General features: G+C 43.5%; 1 protein-coding gene and 1 long non-coding RNA gene across 10 annotated transcripts in view; one reads left to right on the plus strand and one right to left on the minus strand.

Moving 5' to 3' along the window:
- LOC310697725 overlaps positions 1-23,079 on the minus strand; it is a 951,570-nt gene that overhangs the window by 398,697 nt on the left and 529,794 nt on the right. The gene's annotated exons all lie outside the window — the stretch shown is intronic.
- Positions 1-23,079, plus strand: part of LOC310697691 (P2R1A-PPP2R2A-interacting phosphatase regulator 1-like) — a 456,471-nt gene that overhangs the window by 19,389 nt on the left and 414,003 nt on the right. For 5 of the 9 annotated variants that reach the window (XM_083484394.1, XM_083484388.1, XM_083484390.1 and 2 more), the window contains exons 4-9: positions 10,028-10,071; positions 10,553-10,607; positions 10,772-10,873; positions 13,531-13,619; positions 16,731-16,795; positions 21,479-21,575. In XM_083484394.1, the coding sequence (XP_083340520.1) occupies positions 10,028-10,071; positions 10,553-10,607; positions 10,772-10,873; positions 13,531-13,619; positions 16,731-16,795; positions 21,479-21,575 (452 nt within the window). Of the gene's footprint in view, positions 1-10,027; positions 10,072-10,552; positions 10,608-10,771; positions 10,874-13,530; positions 13,620-16,702; positions 16,796-19,621; positions 20,029-21,478; positions 21,576-23,079 lie in introns of those variants that run through there. The other 4 variants (XM_083484391.1, XM_083484392.1, XM_083484395.1 and 1 more) reach the window with 3 other exon arrangements.

Genomic DNA, 23,079 nt, shown 5'->3' on the forward strand with positions numbered 1-23,079 from the left:
TTTCTTTCGGGCCTTGGCCTCCACTGGTGATAACCACCTCGGGGTCTTACCTTCTAATAAGTCTTTGTATTTTGTCCAGACCATAAATATTGCTTTTCTGACAATATGGTTTTTAAACATTTTATGAGTCTTTACCTTGTCGTACCACAAATATGCATGCCATCCTAAAGAGTTATTAAACCCTTCCAGATCTAGGACATCAGTGTTCTCTAAAAGTAACCAATCTTTCATCCAGCAGAAGGCTGCGGCTTCGTAATATAACCTTAAGTCTGGCAGGGCAAACCCCCCTCTTTCTTTTGCATCAGTTAGTATTTTGAATTTTATTCGGGGCTTTTTGCCCTGCCAAACAAACTTTGAAATATCCTTCTGCCATTTGCCAAAACATTCCACTCTGTCCACAATCTGTAGGGTTTGAAACAAAAACAACATCTTTGGCAATACATTCATTTTTACCGCTGCAATTCTACCCAACAAGGAAAGTTTCAGTCTTGACCAAGTTTCTAAATCCTTTTTAACTTCTAACCAACATTTTTCATAGTTGTCCTTAAATAAATTCAAATTTTTGGAGGACAAATTAACCCCCAGGTATTTCACTTTTTTAACCACAGTTAATTCTGTTTCCCTCTGAAACTCATCTGTTTCTAAAGGTGTCAAATTTTTACCCAGAACCTTGGTTTTTTGCTTATTCAACTTAAATCCCGCCACCCGACCAAACTCATGAATCAGTTCTAAAACTCTTTTTGTACTAGATTCTGGCTCCTGTAATGTTAAAACCAAATCATCTGCAAAAGCTTTCAATTTATATTGTTTCACTCCGACCTGTATTCCTTGTACCAACCGGTCCTCCCTAATCATGCTCAAAAGCACCTCCAGGACTGAAATAAATAAAAGAGGGGATAAAGGACACCCCTGTCGTGTTCCTTTTTCGATTTTAAACTCTTCTGTCACCACATTGTTCACTATCAATTTAGCTTTTTGTTCTGAATAGATTGCTTCTATACCATTTTCGAACCCCCGTCCCACTCCCATCCCTTCCAAATTTTTCTTCATAAACTTCCAAGAAATGTTGTCGAAGGCCTTCTCCGCATCAATGAAAATTAACACTGCTTTAGTATTAATGTTAGTTTGCAAAAGTTCCAAGATGTCAATAATGTTCCTAGTGTTATCAAACAAATGTCTGCCTGGGAGAAAGCCTGCCTGGTCCTTATGGATTACTTCATTTAACACTTTTTTAAGCCTACTTGCCAAAATGTCTGCAAATATTTTGTAATCCACATTTAGGAGTGAGATGGGACGGTAGTTCTTTAGTTGAGTCTTTTCAGTTTCCAGTTTAGGAATCAATGTGATGAAAGCTTCTTTCCACGTTTCCGGTGCCTTCCTCCCCTCCATGATCTGGTTACAAACCTCCATTAATGGTTGTATCAAATATTCTTTTAAAGTCTTATAGTACTTGGAGGTAAGTCCATCTGGGCCTGGAGATTTGCCGAGTTGCATATTCTGAATGGCACTCTTGATTTCCTGTTGTGTTATTCTGTAATTCAAGATTGTTTTCTTTTCTTGAGATAGTTTTGGTAATCCATTAACTTTTAAAAATTGGTCTATCTCAGTCACTTCCTGAGGCCCTTGCGTGTAAAGTTTTTTGAAATATTTCTGGAAACACTCTAATTTCTTCCGGTTTCTGTATATTTCTCCCTTCAACCTCCAGATTGGTAACAAAATTCAATTTTTGTCTCTTTTTCAACTGCCATGCTAGCAGTTTTCCACATTTATTCGCCGATTCAAATGATCTTTGTTTCATTTGTTTAATTTTCCATTCCACTTCTTGATTTATTAATTTCGCATATTGTGCTTGATAAAACTTGATTTCTCTCAGAATCTCTTTGGATTTTGGTTTTAGTCTCAATTTTTTCTCTCCATCTCTTATCTTCTCTAGTATCTTATCCTTTTTTCCATTCCAGAGTTTTTTCTTGATCGTGTTCTGTTGTACAAGTATTATAAGACTTTAAAAGACTACTTGATACAACCGCTAATGGAGGTTTGTAATCAGATTATGGAGGGGAGGAGGGCACCGGAAACGTGGAAAGAAGCTTTCATCACATTGATACCTAAACTGGAAACTGAAAAGACTCAACTCAAGAACTACCGTCCCATCTCACTCCTTAATGTGGATTACAAAATCTTTGCAGATATTTTGGCAAGTAGACTTTAAAAAGTGCTAAATGAGGTAATTCACAAGGACCAGGCAGGCTTTCTCCCAGGGAGACATCTGTTTGATAATACTAGGAACATTATTGATATTTTGGAACTTTTACAAACTAATATCAATACGAAAGCTGTGTTAATTTTTATTGACGCGGAGAAGGCCTTTGACAACATTTCTTGGATGTTTATGAAGAGAAACTTGGAAGGGATGGGAGTGGGACGGGGGTTTGAAAATGGAATAGAAGCAATTTATTCTGAGCAAAAAGCCAATGTGATAGTGAACAATGTGGTGACAGATGAGTTCAAAATTGAAAAAGGGACACGACAGGGGTGTCCTCTATCCCCTCTTTTATTTATTTCAGTCCTGGAGGTGCTTTTGAACATGATTAGGGAGGACCGGTTGGTACAAGGAATACAGGTCGGAGTGAAACAATATAAATTGAAAGCTTTCGCAGATGACTTGGTCTTAACATTACAGGAGCCAGAATCTAGTACAAAAAGAGTCTTAGAACTGATTCATGAGTTTGGTCGGGTGGCGGGATTTAAGTTGAATAAACAAAAAACCAAGGTTTTGGGAAAAAACTTGACATCTTCAGAAACAGATGGGTTTCAGAAGGAGACAGAACTAAGTGTGGTAAAAAAAGTGAAATACCTAGGGGTTCATTTGCTAAAAATTTGAATTTATTTAAAGATAATTATGAAAAATGTTGGTCGGAAATCAAAAAAGATTTGGAAATTTGGTCAAGGCTGAAACTTTCCTTGTTGGGTCGAATCGCAGCTATAAAAATGAATGTATTGCCGAAAATGTTATTTCTGTTTCAAGCCCTACAGATTGTGGACAGAGTGGAATGTTTTGGAAAGTGGCAGAAGGATGTATCTAAGTTTGTCTGGCAGGGCAAAAAGCCCCGGATAAAGTTTAAAATACTAACTGACTCGAAAGAAAGAGGGGGGTTTGCCCTGCCGGACTTGAGATTATATTATGAAGCTGCGGCCTTCTGCTGGATGAAGGATTGGTTACTCCTTGAGAACACTGATGTCCTAGATCTGGAAGGGTTTGACAATGCTTTTGGTTGGCATGCATATTTGTGGTACGACAAGGCAAAGGTTCATAAAATGTTCAAAAACCATATTGTCAGAAAAGCAATATTTATGGTCTGGACAAAATACAAAGACTTACTAGAAGGTAAGACCCCGAGGTGGCTATCACCAGCAGAGGCTAAGGCCTGGAAAAAACCCAATATGGAGGTTGGTTGGCCGAAATATGGGGAAATCATAGAAAAAGTTGGAGAAAATTGGAGGCTGCAGAGTTATGAAAAATTAAAAAATAAGGTGCAAGATTGGTTTCACTATGCTCAAATACAAGAGGTTTTTAAGTTGGACAAAAAGACAGGCGTCCAGGTGGAAAAATCAAAACTAGAGACAGAACTGTTAGAACCAAAGACTAAAGTACTTTCGAGAATGTATAATCTGCTGCTTAAATGGAACACTCAGGATGAGACAGTTAAATCAGCAATGATAAAATGGGCTCAGGACATTGGGTACAACATTATGTTTGAAGACTGGGAAAGGTTATGGACCACTGGTATGAAATTTACGGCATGTAATGCCTTGAAAGAGAATATTATGAAAATGATATACAGGTGGTACATGACCCCAGTCAAGCTTGCCAAGATATATCATTTGTCTGATAATAAATGTTGGAAATGTAAAGAGACTGAAGGGACATTCTTTCACCTCTGGTGGACTTGTCCAAGAGTGAAGGCCTTCTGGGAAATGATTTACAATGAGTTTAAAAAGGTGTTTAAGTACACCTTTCCCAAGAAACCAGAGGCCTTCCTCTTGGGCATTGTCGGCCAGAGGGTGTCAAAGAAGGATAGAACTTTTTTCATGTATGCAACGACAGCAGCAAGAATTCTCATCGCAAAATATTGGAAGACACAAGATTTACCCACACTGGAAGAGTGGCAGACGCAATTGATGGACTATATGGAACTGGCTGAAATGACTGGCAGAATCCGAGATTTGGGAGAAGAAACAATGGAGGAGGATTGGAAAAAATTTAAGGATTATTTACAAAAATGTTATAAGTTATTTGAATGTTAAGAGTTTGCATGACTCAGAAAATTTAGCTTCTGCAATAAGATTCGGTGATATGGAAAATTAAGTTATAATCATGAAAGGACAAATGTTTAAAGTAATATCATATCTATTTTAGGGTAAAGTAAATTGACAATAAGTGCTTTAAACTTAAAATACAATTATTTGAAAGTACAAAAAGAATGCACGAAACAAGGTAATAATTTGCTGATACTTTTATTGTAAAGAATGCAGGGTGAGGGAGATGGTTATGAAAAAATGTTCTGGAAAGATGGATTTCTTTTTCTATTTCTTTTCTTTTTCTGTTATTCTTGTTAACATCTATACCTGGAAAAAAGCAATAAAAATATTTATAAAAAAAATAAAAATGAAAGAGAGGTAGAGCTGGGTATCATCCGCATACTGATGAACACCCAGCCCAAATCCCCAGATGATCTCTCCCAGCGGCTTCATGTAGATGTTGAAAAGCATGGGGGAGAGGACAGAACCCTGAGGCACCCCACAAGTGAGGGCCCAGGGGTCTGAACACTCATCCCCCACACCACTTTCTGAACACGGCCCAGGAGGAAGGAGCGGAACCACTTTATAACAGTGCCCCCAGCTCCCAGCCCCTCTAGATGGTCCAGAAGGATGTTATGGTTGATGGTATCAAACGCCGCTGAGAGATCCAGCAGAACTAGGAAACAGCTCTCACCTTTGTCCCTAGCCCGCCGGAGATCATCAACCAGTGCGACCAAGGCAGTTTCAGTCCCATGATGAGGCCTGAATCCCGACTGGAAGGGATCCAAATGGTCCGCTTCTTCCAGGCATGCCTGGAGTTGTTCAGCAACCACTCGCTCAATCACCTTGCCCAAGAATGGAAGATTTGAGACTGGGCGATAGTTGGCTATCGTGGCCACATCTAAAGATGGTTTTTTAAGAAGCGGTTTAATAACCGCCTCTTTCAGCGAGTCTGGGAAGGCTCCCTCACGGAGGGAAGCATTCACCACCCCACGAAGCCCATCGCCCAGCCCTTCCCGGCTAGCCTTTACAAGCCAGGATGGGCAAGGATCAAGGAGACAGGTGGTTGGTTTCACTCGTCCAAGCAGCCTGTCCACATCCTCGGGGGTAACAGATTGGAATTGATCCCACACAACTTGACTAGACAGGACTCTAGCACTCTCCCGTCCTGGCCCTGCTCCCACTGTGGAGTCTATCTCTTCTCGAATCTGAGCGACTTTATCTGCAAAAAACTTTGCAAAGTCATTGCAGGAGATCATGTGGCCTGTACTGGGCCCCGATGGAGCAGGTGGTTTCGCTAAATTGCGAACCACCTGAAAGAGTCTCCTGCTGCTGTTTTCCGCAGATGCAATAGAGGCGGTGAAGAAAGTCTTCTTCGCCGTCGCTATCGCCACTTGGTAGGCTCGACATTGAGCTCTAACCCGTGTCCTGTCAGATTCAGAATGGGTTATCCGTCACCGGCGCTCTAGCCGTCTCAACGATTGTTTCATTGCCCTCAGATCCGTGGAAAACCACGGGGCTGTCCGGGCTCCATGCAATTGGAGAGGGCGCTTTGGAGCCAAACAGTCAATAGCCCTGGTTAACTCCACATTCCAGCGGGCCACCAGGGAATCAGCTGAAAGGCCATCAACATGGGATAAAACATCCCCTACCACTCTCTGGAAACCATTTGGATCCATTAAGTGGCGGGGGCGGACCATCTGAATCGGTCCCGCCTCCATGCAGAGGGGAAGGGTCGCGGAGAAGTCCAGTTGCACCAGGAAGTGATCTGACCATGGCACTTCTTTGGTTTCGCTTTTACTTAGTGTCAGATCACCAACATCCATAGAGGTGAACACCAGGTCTAAGGCATGCCCGTGGCTATGAGTTGGGCCAGACTTATTCAGGGACAGCCCCATGGAGGCCATGCTTTCCACGAAGTCCCGAGCGGCCCCTTGTAAGGTCGTGTTGGCATGGATGTTAAAATCCCCTAGGACAACCAAACTAGGTGTCTCCAGGAGGACATCCGCCATGACCTGAAGCAGCTCGGGCAGGGAATCCTTGGTGCAGCGGGCAGGTCGGTACACCAATAGGAATCCTGTACTGCCCCTATTGCCCAACGTCCAGAACATGCACTCAGAGAAAACAATTGTTTTGCAGAAATTAAGACTATAATGGAAATTGTTTGAAGATTATATGTCCAGACACTGCTCAAAAAATAATATGTTGATATGTTTGGATTAATGCTTGTAAAGTCGAGTAAGAATAAATAATAATAAGTTAAGAGAGTTAAGAAACAAAGATATAAATTGCAATGTGAAATACAGTAATACTGTACAAAAGAAGGTGAATGTTGGTGCAGGGAAGTCACAATGGTGTTTTAATGTTTGTAATTGGTGTCAGTAGCGTATGTGAAATATTTCTGTTTTCCTGTTGGTTTGTATATAAAATAAAATAAAATTTAAATAATAATAATGTATTTCTACTGTGCCCATCTGGCTGGGTTTCCCCAGCCACCCTGGGCGGCTTCCAACAGAACACTAAAAACATAATAAAACAGGCATAGGCAAACTTGGCCCTCCAGCTGTTTTGGGACGACAACTCCCATCATCCCTAGCTAACAGGACCAGTGGTCAGGGATGATGGGAGTTGTAGTCCCCAAACAGCTGGAGGGCCAAGTTTGGCCATCACTGCAGTAGTCCGAAAACCTCTGGAGGGCCGAGTTTGCCTATGCCTGGAAGAAGGGGCAGGGGAGTTCGGGGTGGGGCGGGCAGGCTTCCTTGCTGGCATCCTCTTAATATTGACAACTAGAGTAAAGTTTCCTTTCAAGGTCTGCACTGACACTTGGAATTGTGCCCAAAAACGCCCCGGGAGCCTATGCAGGTCTTTCAGGACAAGTGTTATGTGGTCTCGGCGGCTGCTCCCAGTCCCCAGTCTAGCTGCCACATTCTGAATTAATTGCAGTTTCCAGGTCACCATCAAAGGTAGCCCCACGTAGAGCATGTTGCAGTAGTCCAGTGATGGCCAAATTTGGCCCCCTCCAGCTGTTTTGGGACTACAACTCCCATCACCCCTAGCTCACAGAACCAGTGGTCGGGGATGATGGGAGTTGTAGTCCCCAAACAGCTGGAGGGCCAAGTTTGGCCATCACTGCAGTAGTCCAAGCGGGAGATAACCAGAGCATGCACCACTCTGGTGAGACGGCTGGCAGGGAGGGTCGGTGCTGGTTTCTGCTGCTGCAGAGGGTCGAGATGTGAGCTTCCAGGTTTGAAAGCTTCCTGCAGAGCATGTTGGGGGAAAATGTATCTTCCTGATACATTTATGTTTTGTGTGCATCTACGCGGTTATTTATATTCAAACGCATACAGTGGTACCTCGGGTTAAGTACTTAATTCGTTCCGGAGGTCCGTTCTTAACCTGAAACTGTTCTTAACCTGAAGCACCACTTTAGCTAATGGGGCCTCCTGCTGCTACCGCGCTGCCGGAGCACAATTTATGTTCTCATCTTGAAGCAAAGTTCTTAACCTAAAGCACTATTTCTGGGTTAGCAGAGTCTGTAACCTGAAGCGTATGTAACCTGAAGTGTCTGTAACCCAAGGTACCACTGTATTACCCTATCCTCTGTGATGGTACAGTTTGGCTGCACCATGCAATTCTGCTGATACACCCTGGTGCAAATTTATGTATTTTTTCCGTGTATAAGACTAGGTCTCCCCCCCAAAAAAATTAAGGGGGGGGCGTCTTATACGCGGATATATCTTCCACCCATTTTCTTAAATCTGATTCCCCCAAAATAGTCTTATGCAGTGGGACCTCAGGTTACATACGCTTCAGGTTACAGAACATGCTGATTCCTGGACAGTCTGCAGGCCAGATTGAAAAGGCGATTGGGCCGAATCCGGCCCCTGGGCCATAGTTTGCCTACCCATGCTGTTGATTTTCAGATCCCTGCACCACACTCAAGCTTCTGCATAGCTGCGCAGTCTTACAGCGCAGAGGCGACTTTCTGCATATAGCCCACCAATTCTCCATGGGATTGTCAGGGGAATTTCCTGGCTAATCAAGTATCTGTCTTTGCTGCTCTGTCGTGAATTTCTTCGCCGCTTTCAATGTGTGACAGGGAGCTAGGTCCTGCTGCAATATCTCAGTACCGTCAGGATACCTCTTTCTCAGCTCTGGAATAACTCTCTTTCGTAGAACCTCAATAGATTGTGGCGAGCTCATCGTTCCTCCTATTGGCTGCAGGCTTCCGGCACCACAATGACCAACTGGCTTTTCATGTTTGTTTTGAGTACAGGATAGCGAGTGAGATAGAAAATATTCTTTGTTTCATTTCATTTGCACAAGGCTGTATAGGATGTAGCAGTGGTGGCCAAACATGGCCCCCCAGCTGTTTTGGGACTACAATTCCCATCATCCCTGACCACTGGTCCTGTTAGCTTGGGGTGATGGGAGTTGTATTCCCAAAACAGCTGGATGGCCAAGTTTGGCCATCACTGGGATATAGGATTTATCAGATTCTGTTGATATAGGATATATAGGATATTACAGGGGTCAGCAAACTTTTTCAGCAGGGGGCCGGTCCACTGTCCCTCAGACCTTGTGGGGGGCTGGACTATAATTTTTTTAAAAAATGAACAAATTCCTATGCCCCACAAATAACCCCGTGATGCATTTTAAATAAAAAGGCACATTCTACTCATGTAAAAACACGCTGATTCCCGGACCGTCCGCAAGCTGGATTGAGAAGGCGATTGGGCGGGATCCGCCCGCCGAGCCTTAGTTTGCCTACCTATGATATAAGATATATCAGATTATGCTGATATAGGACAGGCATCGGCCAACTCGGCCCTCCAGATAGCGAGTGAGATAGAAAATATTCTTTGTTTCATTTCATTTGCACAAGGCTGTATAGGATGTAGCAGTGGTGGCCAAACTTGGCCCTCCAGATGTTTTGGGACTACAACTCCCATCATCCCTGACCTCTGGTCCTGTTAGCTAGGGATGATGGGAGTTGTAGTCCCAAAACAGGCATCCCCAACCTGCGGCCCTCCAGATGTTTTGGCCTACAACTCCCATGATCCCTAGCTAACAGGACCAGTGGACAGGGATGATCGGAATTGAAGTCCAAAACATCTGGAGGGCCGAGTTGGCCGATGCCTGATATAGGATATATCAGGGGTCTGCAACCTTTAAGACAAAAAGAGCCACTTGGACCTGTTTCCGAAGGAAAAAAAACGGGGAGCCGCAAAACTCGTCATTATAAAAATAACTTTTTTGTCACTTTTTTATTATTTCTTTGTTTGACCCCTCAGAATTACTCCTCCTCATAGAAATAAACATTAAAATAACAAGTTACCTTTTTTGTGTGTGTGTTCTTCACTCCCCTTCAAAACAGTGACCAGCATACATGCCCCCTTTCAATGCAGTGACCAGCGTACATGCCCCTTACAATGTAGCGGGCGGGCGGGAAGGTGATGTCGGGACGGTGCGTGACTAACGCATGCACTGCCCCCATGCGACGTCACAGCCTGTACAGCGCCCGCCACAGTGGGGAGTGTCAGGGCGCACAATGTGCCTCCTCCCCTCGCTAGTATCCGCCCCGGAGCCACGGCAAAGGTGTAAAAGAGCCACATGCGGCTCCGGAGCCGCGGGTTGCAGACCCCTGGGATATATGGTTGATATAGGAAGTGATATTTTGTGGAGCAGGAAGTCATTAAGAACTAAGCTGTGAATTCTTGTACTCCAGGAGGAAGGAGTGGATTTGATGAACAGAGAAGCGGCACATGAAAGGTAGGCGCAACTGAACTGCTGTCTTAAAAAAAAGGAGCAAATATACCCACAACGTAACTGGCTGTGTTTAACTATATAAAGTATTTATACATCATAGAAATATAACTCTTTTCACATTATCTAATTGAGTAGAAGCAATTAAGGACCAACATTTAGAACGGGAAATACAAATAGATCAGTTCTTATATACGTAATGTCCAAATAGAAGCTTTTGTGTTCCACGTATGTACAAATGAATCAGGTTTTTTTTAAAGGTAATGTCCAAATAAAAGCTTTTTGTGTTCCATGTATGTCTTTACAAATACAAGTGTCAGACGCGACAACTTTAAGAAGCAGTACTTGCAGAAAATGAACTTGTTCTTTGTAATGTTCCACATATGCCTTTGCAAAGTATAGTTGTTGTATGCAGTTGCTGTAAAAAAAAAGAAGAAGAAGCGACTGTGTTCTCTTGTCACCACTGATGAGCCTTTTTGTGTTTTAGGGAAGTCCAAACAGCAATGCAGATAAGCCAATCATGGGAAGAAAGCTTGAGCCTGGTAATCTTTTTACAGATGTTTAATATTTTAATTTAATTTAATTTAATTTAATTTAACCAGTGAGGTTAGAGTGGGGAATGAAGTGATTGGCTGTGCTCTTTTTCATTGAGATTTTTGCAGCGCAGCCCCATGAGGCTGTCAACATGACCCTTTTGTGTTCTCAGAGTGACAACGACTTGGACAAATCGGAAAAATCCTCGTCTCCAAAGAGGATAGACTTCATTCCCATCTCTCCGGCACCTTCGCCCACGAGGGGGATTGGAAAGGTACGCCAGAGAGCTTCCTCAGTTTAGGAGTCGCAAGGGAGGTGGCAGTGTGGGAAGACTTTTCTATACAGCAGGGACGCCCAACTCCCGATAGACTGCGATCTACTCTCGCAGTATAAAAAAAACTGGCCGGGATCTACCCATTGTCGTTGGATGGATCAAAGTTGTGGAGCTTTTTTTTTGGGAAGCCAAAGTGGTTGACCTTTTCCCCTGGAAGCAAATGAATGAAGGAGACGGAATATATGAAGGAATGGAACGAAATATATGAAGGAATGGAACGTAATATATGAATGAATGGAACAGAATATATGAATGAACAGAACAGAACGAGCGTTGCAATTCACACAGAACATAATCAAAGGTCACTTATATATAATACACAGTTGAGGGTCCTGAATCCGCAGTCCAATAGTGCAGGGACATCCAACTCCCGATAGACTGCGATCTACTCACAGTATTTAAAAAAAAAAAACTGGCCGGGATCTACCCATTGTTGTTGGGTGGATCAAAGTTGTGGAGCTTTCCCCCCCCCCCCTGAAAGCAAATGAATGAAGGAGACGGAATATATGAATGAAGGAAACGGAATATATCAATGAAGGGAATGGAATATATGAATGAAGGGAACAGAATATACGAATGAATGGAATTGAATAGATGAATGAATGGAACTGAATGAGCATTGCGAGATACACAGAACATAATCAAAACTTGATTATATAAAACACAGTGTAGGGTCCTGAATCCACAGTCCGATAGTGATGGCCCACTTTTTGATGGCCCACTTTTTTGCTAGGGAGCAAAAGTGGCTGATCTTTTTTGGGGAAGGCAAAGTTGTTCAGCTTTTCTTAGGAAGCCAGAGTGGTTGAGCTTTTTTGAGGATGCAGTAGTTGAGCTTATTTTATTGGGGGGGGGAGATCCCTGAGGGACCAGAGATCGTCCAGGAACACCCCACGATCTACTAGTAGATCGTGATCTACCTGTTGGACGTGCCTGTTATACGGGAACTAAATGATATTTAGTGGTCTTTGGGAGTCCTCAGATCTTTTGGACCGATAAGCTCATTCATAATCTTCAGAGAGGGCTGTGGACACCAACCCTTCTGGTTGCTTCTGTCCAGAACTGGAGGGATAAATATTTTGCAATATGTTTATAAAACTTCATTTTTTCCTATCATTTTTATTAGTTTTTTGTAAACATTTTAAACATAACATTCAACTTATATATAACATAGAAAACATTTGGCTAAAACAGCCGGAGACTTCCCTCCTCCTTGACTAATGGTTTTCTGTGTATAAGACTAGCCCCCCCCATAAAAAATAATGTCAAAAATTTGGGGGCGTCTTATACACAGATACGTCTCCCCCCCCCCCCATTTTCTTAAATCGGATTTCCCCAAAATAGGGGGTATTTCCTACATGGGGGCATCTTATAAGCAGAAAAATAAAGGTAAAGGTACCCCTGCCCGTACGGGCCAGTCGTGTCCGACTCTAGGGTTGCGTGCTCATCTCGCTCTAGAGGCCGTGAGCTGACGCTGTCCGAAGACACTTCCGGGTCACGTGGCCAGCGTGACGAAGCTGCAGCTGGCGAGCCGGCACCAGCGCAGCACACGGAAACGCTGTTTACCTTCCCACTATACAGTGGTCCCTATTTATCTACTTGCACTTAAGAGTGCTTTCGAACTGCTAGGTGGGCAGGAGCTGGGACCGAACGACGGGAGCTCACCCCGCCACGGGGATTTGAACCGCCGACCATACGATCGGCAAGTCCTAGGCACTGAGGTTTTACCCACAGCACCACCCGCGTCCCTAGGCAGAAAAATACAGTACTATTAAATCCAAATTGTAAATTGACCATTTTTAAATTACAGTATTTTTCTGTCTATAAGGCGCCCCCATGTATAAGATGCCCCCTCTTTTTAGGGACTCAGATTTAAGAAAATGGCAGGAGATGGCCCCCATGTATAAGATGCCCCTCAATTTTGGACACTATTTTTTAGGGGGGAAACCTAGTCCTATAGACGGAAAAATACGGTACTATTAAATCCTAATTATAAATCAACCATTTTACACTTTGCAATAATGGATAAAGTCCACCTTACAAAACTTCTGGCAACCCTCCTAGCGAAGTTAGTTTTTTACAATTGTCTTTCAAGTATTCTGTAAATTTATTCCAATATTTCAGGAAAGTCTGGTCTTGCTGGTTCCGAATTTTCCCTGCAAGTTTCGCCAGCTTGCCATAGTCCATTAATTTCGTCTGCCCCTCTTCTTTCGTTGGGATCTCTTGTATGCTTCCAACGTTGGGCTAATAATATTCTTGCTGCAGTTCTTGCAGATAAAAACAGTCTTTTATTTTGCTTATGTATTTCATTACCTACAATGCCTAGTAAGAAGGCTTCTTGGTTTGTTTTTTAAAATAAATATATATTTTAACATTTTTTAAAAGTTCATTATAAATCATTTCCCAGAAAGCTTTCACCTCCTTACAGACCCACCACATACAGTTTAAAAGTACCTTCCTTTTCTTTACGTTTCCAACAACGATTCCTTGTTTTATGCATTTCAGATAATTTCGCTGGTGTTGATATGTTGATAAAACTTCTTATTTCTAACGACAGAAACATTTCAGGTGCTTTTCAATGCTGTGCTTGTCTTTCCTAGCAATGCTTCTCTCCCTCCCTGCAAATGTTTGTGTGTAGTAATGGATTGCCTCCAAGCCCAACTCCTAGCCCCATAAGGAGATTTTCAAAGTAAGTCAGTATATCTGCGGAAGCGTTTCTTAGTAATCATTTTGACTATTGTACTGTTAACTTATACATGACCTATGCCTGCGAATGGAACAGATCAGGGTGGCTAAAAAGCAATGATTTAAATATATATATGTCAAAAAAGATTTTTTTTATTTAAATCGGATTTTTTAAAAAAATTAAATCAGATTTTTAAAATAAAATGCTTTTGGAGGAAACATCTTTCTAAAGATAGTTTTCTATTCGAGTCCAAAGGCTATTCATCAGGAAATAAGGATTTTCATTTTTCAAAAATAATAAATTTTCAGAGTAGTTTTTACAGTTACATAAAAAATGACTGATTTGGTTCTACTACAGTCACACCTCAGGTTAAAGACGCTTCAGGTTGAGCATTTTCAGGTTGCGTCCCGCAGCAACCCAGAAGTACCGGAAAGGGTTACTTCCGGGTTTCGCCGCTCGTGCATGCGCAGACGCTCAAAATGACGTCGCGCGCAGAAGCGGTGAATCACTAAACACACGCAGACGTGGGTTGCATTCTGCTCAGGTTGTGAATGGGGCTCCGGAACCATAAAATTACTCATCTCCTGCTATCCTTCCAAGAAATACGCCACCCCACCCTCCCTCTATATATCAGGGTCTGGGGACTTCTGGTTCAGTGTATCTGAAGAAGTCTGCCTGCACACGACAGCCAAGTGTTATTATCAATGAATACAAGGATTAAGAAAAAGTCAGTCATGGAGGCGCAGGTCTGTAGTCCTACTACGCTTCCGTTTGGGAACCATAAAATCACTCATCTCCTACTACCCTTCTGAGAAAAACCCCACCCCACCCTCCCACTATATATAAGAGTCTAGGGACTTCTGTTTCCGTGTATCTGAAGAAGGGTGCATGCCCACGAAAGCTTATACCAAGAACAAACTTTGTTTGTCTCAAAGGCGCTGCTGGACCATTATTTATTTATTTATTCCAACTGTGTCCGACCAACGCGGCTGCCCCCCCTGAATCTAGATGCATGCTGATGGACAGTGTGTGGCGTTGTGTTTGTTATTATTTATTATTTCTTTTATTTCTGCACCACCCCATCCCTGAAGCTCTCGGGGCGCTTCACATTAAAAACCACTTGCATAAAACCAACACGAAAACCAGATTATCAGTTGTATAATTTAAACATCATGTGTGTTTCCTTACTTGTCTACTCCAATACAGCCAGAACACGTGGTTAATGAATGTAATAAATGCATTTATTAATAGTAGAATGTCACCCCAAATTTACAATTTCCAAATAAAATAGATATCAGTCCATCACCAAAGAGTAGTCAATGTAATGAGCTAACATTTCAAATAGTGCTGAAGTAACCTGTATATTAAATAACGAATAAACAATAAATTAGGAATACACACCAAGTAATTTTTTTAGAATATCCATACAGGTAAATATAATTCTTGGGGATCAGTGCTTACTAACCAGTGTAGCTAGCTGATACTGATAAAACCAATGTATAGAACTTATAAGGTTATTCACAGATGTATCAAATAACAAATAATTAGGATCAATGTAAGAAACTTTAAAGGTACAGTATATCAAATCTGGCAGCACACCGCTAGCTGAAACCATAAAGTCACAGGCTGGTTACTTAAAGCCCATTTTTAAAATAAATGTCTTTCTTCTGACAATTTATCAGTTATACAGTGGTACCTTGGGTTATAGACGTTTCAGGTTACAGAAGCCAGAAAGAGTACCTCAGGTTAAGAACTTTGCTTCAGGATGAGAACAGAAATTGCGCGGTGGCGGGGCGGCGGCAGCAGTGGGAGGCCCCATTAGCTAAAGTGGTGCTTCAGGTTAAGAACAGTTTCAGGTTAAGAATGGACCTCCAGAATGAATTAAGTTCTTAACCCGAGGTACCACTGCAATTTAAACATGTTATGTGTTGCCTTACTCGCCTAAGCAGATAGCAATTGGCATTTCTGATGTTATGTAACTTGTCATTATTTGTGTTTTATTTTCTGGAAAGGATAGCATTTATTTTCAACTTTATATCAATTTTATTAGCATTGTCCTGAAAATACTGCCCCGTGTAGATATGCTTATTAAAGAGCGGACTCGTGTAGCAGAGTTTCATTTGATAAACTGCTAAGGCACAAAGTCCATCTTCGGTGAAATTCCTTGGCGGTTAAAAATATTAACAGTGTTTGCTTTTAAGGGATGAAAGCTTGTGAAAGGCTACTCTTTGTAAGGATTGGGTGGGGTATCTATACAGCATTATAATCAGGGTGGATTTGATTTAAATCGATTTAAATCACGATTTAAACCACTCATCAGTCAGACTTGATTTAAACCACTAGTCAGGAAGGCTTGATTTAAATCCCTTTTTACAGAAAGGTTCAACCTTGCTGGCATCCTCTGAATACTGACAACCAGAGGAAGGTTTCCTTTTTGGAATCATAAATTTTCAGAGTTTTTCCAGTTCTATCAAAAATGACTGATTTGGTTATACCATTAGAAATACTTACAAAATTATGGTGAGGTTTAATAAGTTAACTGTTTCAATTTGGACAACTTTTCTGCAGTACTTGATTGGAAGGAGAAAAATAATCTTTTCCTGCACAACAATTTAAACAATTTATTTAACTAAAGGAATAACATTATAGCACATGTATCCATGTTTGTTAACTGATGTGGTTAAACTATTTTTTTAAAAAAAACACCCTTAGACTGAGTTTTAGCACTTAAAACAGGCATCCCCAACCTGTGGCCCTTCAGATGTTTTGGCGTACAACTCCCATGATCCCTAACGGGACCAGTGGTCAGGAATTATGGGAATTGTAGTCCAAAACATCTGGAGGGCCGAAGGTTAGGGATGCCTGATTTAAAACAAATCCTTATTTCCTGATGAATAGCCTTTGGAGTATAGTGTAACCTAAATGGAAAACTATCTTTAGAATGATTTAAAAATCCGATTTAAATTATTAAAAAATCTGATTTTTTTTAAAAACATTGATTTTTATCCACCCAGATTATAATTTTGAAAACACAGTACAGTAGCTTTAAAGTCGTCTTGTCACCTCAGAAGTTTCCCCGTTCCTAGGTTGACCGTAATCCGGCTTTGATTTTAGCAGGAGGAGCCAGAGTCCAATCAACTGCATCCGGCCCAGCGCTCTTGGTCCCATCAAAAGGAAAGGTATGTGCAGGGGCAAAGGCAGGGGGGTGCCGTGGGGCCATCCGTCCCGGGTGTCACACTGGGGGGGACACAAAATGCCGTGGGGCCCTCACCGTGGGGCCTGCGGCCTGCCCGAGCCATGCGTCTTTCCTGCTCCAGATCAGGCGTGGCCAAACTTGGCCCTCCAGCTTTTTTGGGACTACAACTCCCACCACCCCTGACCACTGGTCCTGTTGTTGGGATATTGCGTTCCACCTTAAGAACAGACGTGTGGATTGTAGTATGTCACATGTCTGTTTATAGTCCAGCACAGCTTGGAGGATGGATGGTGGCTAACAGATTGAGGTTGAATCCTGACAAGACAGAAGTACTGTTTTTGGGGGACTGGGTGGGCGGGTGTGGGGGACTCCCTGGTCCTGAATGGGGTAACTGTGCCCCTGAAGGACCAGGTGCGCAACCTGGGAGTCATTTTGGACTCACAGTGTCCATGGAGGCGCAGGTTAATTCTGTGTCCAGGGCGGCTGTCTATCAGCTCCACCTGGTACGCAGGCTGAGACCCTACCTGCGGCGGCCGCTCCCAGTCACCAGTCTAACTAGCACATTCTGGATTAATTGTATTTTCCCTACCTGCCTGCGGACTGTCTTGTTAGCGTGGTTCATGCTCTAGTTATCTCCTACTTGGACTACTGCAACGCGCTCTACGTGGGGCTACCTTTGAAGGTGACCCGGAAACTGCAATTAATCCAGATTGCGGCAGCTATTCTGGTGACTGGGAGTGGCTGCCGGGACCACATAACACCGGTCCTGAGAGATCTGCATTGGCTCCCAGTACGTTTCCGAGCACAATTCAAAGTGTTGGTGCTGACCTTTAAAGCCCTAAATGGCCTCGGTCCTGTATACCTGAAGGAGCGTCTCCACCTCTATCGTTCTGCCCGGACGCTGAGATCCAGCACCAAGGGCCTTCTGGCGGTTTCCTCATTGCGAGAAGTGAGGTTACAGGGAACCAGACAGAGGGCCTTCTTGGTAGTGGCGCCCGCCCTGTGGAACGCCCTCCCTTCAGATGTGAAGGAAAGACATCTGAAGGCAGACCCGTTTAGGGAAGTTTTTAATATTTAATGCTGTATTGTTTTTAACACTTGATTGAAGCCGCCCAGAGTGGCTGGGGAAGCTCAGCCAGATGGGCGGGGTATAAAGAATAAATTATTATTATAAATTATTATTATTATTGCTGGGAACTTCTGTTTGTGTATTGTTTTTGCTTTAGCTGTCTTGCTTTGGACACGAAGGAAAGCAGTCATGTTTTCCTTTTGTCCTGATGTATGCTGAATAAACTGCTTGTAAATATGCTCACACAACCTCTCTTGCCACTTCTGTTTGTGTGTTTACTCTGCTGAGTAGAGTGCCCCAGCTTCTGAAGCTCGGGTCCAGATTCATGCTGATCCAAGGACTGGAGATAGCTCGGCACACCAGCCGTTGGGCTGGAGCCAGCTGGGGTCCTGCCAATTGCCCCCGTTTCCTTGGTTGCATGCCAACAACAGGGTTATGGGCCCAGATCCACGGCGCTTACACAAGAGTAAGGCTGCTGATGGATGCTGCACCACCTGGCATTTGATGTCTGTGCCAAGCAATTAAGGCCGGAGAGAAGCAGGCTGCATTGATTTACGACCTGCTAAGATAAGCGGCTGTGAAGAGCTCAGGTCCTGGCTGAAGTAAAAAGCAGGAATGGATCTCTTACAAGCATCAGAATGGGCTCCCTGTCCACGTCTAAATGGACACAATTCTCAGACCTGGGCAAAGTACTGCAAGGGTCAATTGAGAAGGCTTGGGGTATGGAACACTGTTTCTGAAGATCCCCCAGCTCAAATAACAGATGCATGGTCTGCAGCCGACTCCAAAGCAATGGGGGCGATTCTCCTGTCAGTAGCTCCGGAGGAGTTAATTACCCTGGCTCGCAAGGCGTCTTCACGCCAAATGTGGAAGGCGTTGAAGGAATCGCATCTGAGACAAGAAGCTGGGTCTGTATTGCTTTACTACAGAAAGAAGCTTGAGCCAGGGGGAGATCTCAGAGCCCACGTATTGGACTTGCAGAAGTTAAGACAGGAATTAGTGCATACAGGTTTCATTATGCCGGAGTCTTGATTTGCGGTCCTGATTTTGGACTCCCTGGATGAGAGTTACCACGCTGTGGCAAGCCAGCTGGCTACTCTACTTGCTCAAGACCTGACTGCAGCAAAGGTTTTGGCTGTCCTCCAAAATGAGTGCAGTGGTACCTTGGGTTAAGAACTTAATTTGTTCTCGGAGGTCTGTTCTCAACCTGAAACTTTTAGTAACCTGAAGCACCACTTTAGCTAATGGGGCCTCCTGCTGCCGCTGCACAATTTCTGTTCTCACCCTGAAGCAAAGTTCTTAACCCAAGGTACTATTTCTGGGCTAGCAGAGTCTGTAACCTGAAGCATATGTAACCCAAAGCGTATGTAACCCGAGGTACCACTGTATGATTGGAGGAACGCAGAACCCGATTGCGTGCTTCAGGGAGAGCAGACTGCGATGTCATCTGGGACAGCATTGCAGCCACCAGGGGGAGCTAAGGCTTTGGCAGCTGTGAAATGCTAGTCCTGTGAGAATCAAGGTCACGTCCAACGGAATTGTCCAAAGGCGAAAGATAAACGGAGAAAAAAGACTGCAGATGGCCGGAAGAAGGGGGGCCAAAAGCCCGAAACAGTGCAGAACAAGGCTTTAGTTGCTAGCACTGCTTCTCCAAAAGCCAAAGCCTGATTTGTTGTGGATTCATGCGCATTGCAGCACATTGCGAGGGACAGACACTTGTTTATCTCCTTTATGCCACAGGATGGGGCAGTTCAACAGGCTGATGGAAAGACATTGCAGGTTGCTGGAATTGGGACAGTGAAACTGACAAGCTTGCACACCACCATCAACAAGGTACTGTATGTTCCTGATTCAGCAGACAATTTGCTCAGTATCCCACAGCTGACTGAGCAAGACTTTGAAATTTCCTTCAAGAAGGGGGTTTGCATCATTCGGAAGAACAATGAAGGCATCTTGCATGCTGATTTTATAGATGGATTGTTCTTGATAACTTACGATGACACTGGTGTTAATGTGCCTAATGTTGAATCTTGTTGTGTTGCACAAACTTAACAAAGTTCTTCATTTAGATTGTATTCATACACATCATCAAAGATTTGGTCACATGGCATGGCAAGCGCTCGCCAAGATGCTAGAGAAGATTCAAGGTATGACAATCAAACTCTGCAGGTATTATATGAAATGTGTCTCTTGTGCAGAAAACAAAGTGAAGGTTGCACCCAAAGGCAAAGTGTCTAGCAGGCAGGCTTCTAAACCCTATTAGCTAGTCCACGCAGACCTGGTTGGTCCACTTTCACCCTCTTTGGGTGGCGCCAGGTACTTCATGGTTTTAATTGATGCTTTTTACAGGTACATTCATGTGTTTGTGCTCAAGCAGAAATCAGAAGCATTTCCTAGGTTCAAGGCCTTCTGTGCTTGGTTGAATAATGCCCACGGTAGACAACTTGGTTGTTTGTTTACTGACCGAAGTGGGGAATTCACTTCTCAGCAGTTTGAAGCTTTTTTGACTGAGAAGGGAATCCAGCACGACCTCTCAAGTCCCAGATCTCCCTGGGAGAATGGACTTTGTGAAAAGGACAAATCAAACTTTGCTGCAAGGCCTAAAAACCTTGTTGCATGATGCCAGTCTTCCTGAGCAATATTGGGCAGAGTTGCTGAATAATTTTGTTTACACGTATAACAGGAGATTGTCTTCACCTATCGGCTGTACTCCCTATGAGAAGATGTTTGGTAAGAAACCTTACGTCAAGCACATGAGAATCTTTGGTTCTGACATGTGGGTCCACACCCCACAGAGCAACAAGCTTGGGAAGCGTGGGGCACATGGTTTGTTCATGGGGTATGAAAAAGGTGCATACAGGGTACTCATGACTGACACTAAGACCATACGGTTCACAAAGAGTGTTGAATACAATCCCAAGGGGGGGGGGGAATGTGGGGATTTTCCAGAGTCACTCAGAAGATGAGGATGCTGAGGTAGCAGAGGAAGCTGAGGATGATGATCAGAGTTCGGATTCCAGCTTAGTGGGCGGTGCTGCTGCTGATGTCAGCGACAGTGATGACACAGCAGACTACAAGAGCGCAAAGGCCTCAGTCAGACCATCTGATGGGTTTGACACTAAACTGGAAGAACCACTGTTCACCATTGGCCACCATTCTCCTAAGAAGGAGGAGATGAGTGCTGAAGACTTGCATCTAGTATGCAGATCTGCAAGGGCCACAAAAGGCAAACCTCCAGAGATTTGCTGATGAGTTTGCTAAGACAGCAACAGCTGTTGTTAGTAGCTGATCCAAGGACTGGAGATTGCCCAACACACCAGCCAGTGGGCTAGAGCCAGCTGGGGGCCTGCCAATTGCCCCCATTTCCTTGGTTGTATGCCAACACCTATTAGCTAGGGACAATGGGAGTTGTAGTCTCAAAACATCCGGAGGGCAGAGTCTGCCTATGCCTGGAGTCGAGGAGCGGGTGCCTGAAATGATCATCACCCAGAGACTTGGTTTGGTTGTCTTGTTTTGCTGCTATGAGGCAAACGTCAAACTGCTGCTTTTTGAAGGTCTCCTCCTCCAATCTGAACCAAATCTGCTTGATTTTGGTAGGAAAAATGGAAACCGAAAGCCAGCCCAAGAGACTTTTCCAAGGAACCACCAACATGCTTTCTCCCGACGTGACCCACCTGTCAGACCTCAGCTCATGGTAAAATTAATCATAATAATGCATATACTACTCATCTTGGCCCAGAAATGGTTTGCCATGTCTTTTGATGTTCTAGCATTCCAAAATAGTTCCTACCCAGGGTGTATAAAAATCAATGATTTAAAAAACAAAAAAATGGGATTTTATATTTAAATCTATTTTTTTTTACTTAAATTGGTTTTTTAAAAATTTTAATCAGATTTCTAAAACAAAATGCTTTTGGAGGAAAAATCTTTCTAAAGCCTTTTTATTTAAGTGACATTCTAGTCCAGGCATAGGCAAACTCGACCCTTTAGATGTTTGGGGACTACAACTCCCGTCATCCCTGACCACTGGTCCTGTTAGCTAGGGATGATGGGAGTTAGTATTAAGAGGATGCCAGTAAGGTTGGGCCTTTCTGTATATATATATATACAGTGGTGCCCCGCAAGACGAATGCCTCGCAAGACGAAAAACTCGCTAGACGAAAGGGTTTTGCGGTTTTTGAGCTGCTTCGCAAGACGAATTTCCCTAGGGTCTTGCTTCGCAAGACGAAAACGTCTTGCGTTTTTTGCAAGTTTGTTTCCTTTTTCTTAACACCGTTAATACAGTTGCGACTTAACTTCGAGGAGCAACTCATAGAACGCGGTGTGGTAGCCTTTTTTGAGTTTTTTGGTGATTTTTGAAGCTTTTCCAAAACTTTTCCGACACCGTGCTTCGCAAGACGAAAAATTTGCTAGACGAAAAAACTCACGGAATGAATTAATTTTGTCTTGCGAGGCACCACTGTGTATATATTGTGATGGCTTGAGAATACTCTTCGCAAGAAGTGCTTCTGCTCACTCAGAGATACATAGATACAGTCTTTATTTTACATATGTACAAGCAGCACACATAATTACACGTCCGAATCCTGTGAGTCAGATTCCCGGAGTGATTTGCGTCCGCCCCTTTTCCAGCAGAAGAGGCGCGGCATTCTCAACTGACGTCTCTGCCCTCTCTGCTTTAACCCTCTCCGTTCCTGAGCAGATGGAACTGACACTGCCTCGCTATCCGTTTCAGAACTTCCTGTGCGGGGTTGAGGCTCTGCTTCAGCATCTGAGAGCCTTTCCTCCTCCTGGTTTTCCCCCCTTTCCTGCCCTGGCTCTTCTTGCCCCCCTTCCTCTGCACGTCTCTCCTCCTCCCCTTCGTACTCTGTCAATACCATCACACACACACACACACACACACACATATATATATATATATGGATATATGGATATATGGATATATGGATATATGGATATATGGATATTAAATCAAGCGTTACTGAGTGACTTGAATCGTGATTTCAACCGACTTGATTTGAAACCAATCCACCCAGCTGGGTACGGACCAGAACCTGCCAGTGACTTCTTCGGATTCGTTGTTTGTTGTTTGTTTTTGCATTCACTTTATGTGCACTTTATCTGAAGATGTGTGCACATACTTCTTCAGAACAAAATGAGTTGGTCTATAACAGGCATAGGCAAACTCCGGCCCTCCA

This window comes from Podarcis liolepis (genome assembly GCF_965112155.1).
Source record: "Podarcis liolepis genome assembly, chromosome: W".
NCBI classification, from domain to species: Eukaryota; Metazoa; Chordata; class Lepidosauria; order Squamata; family Lacertidae; genus Podarcis; species Podarcis liolepis.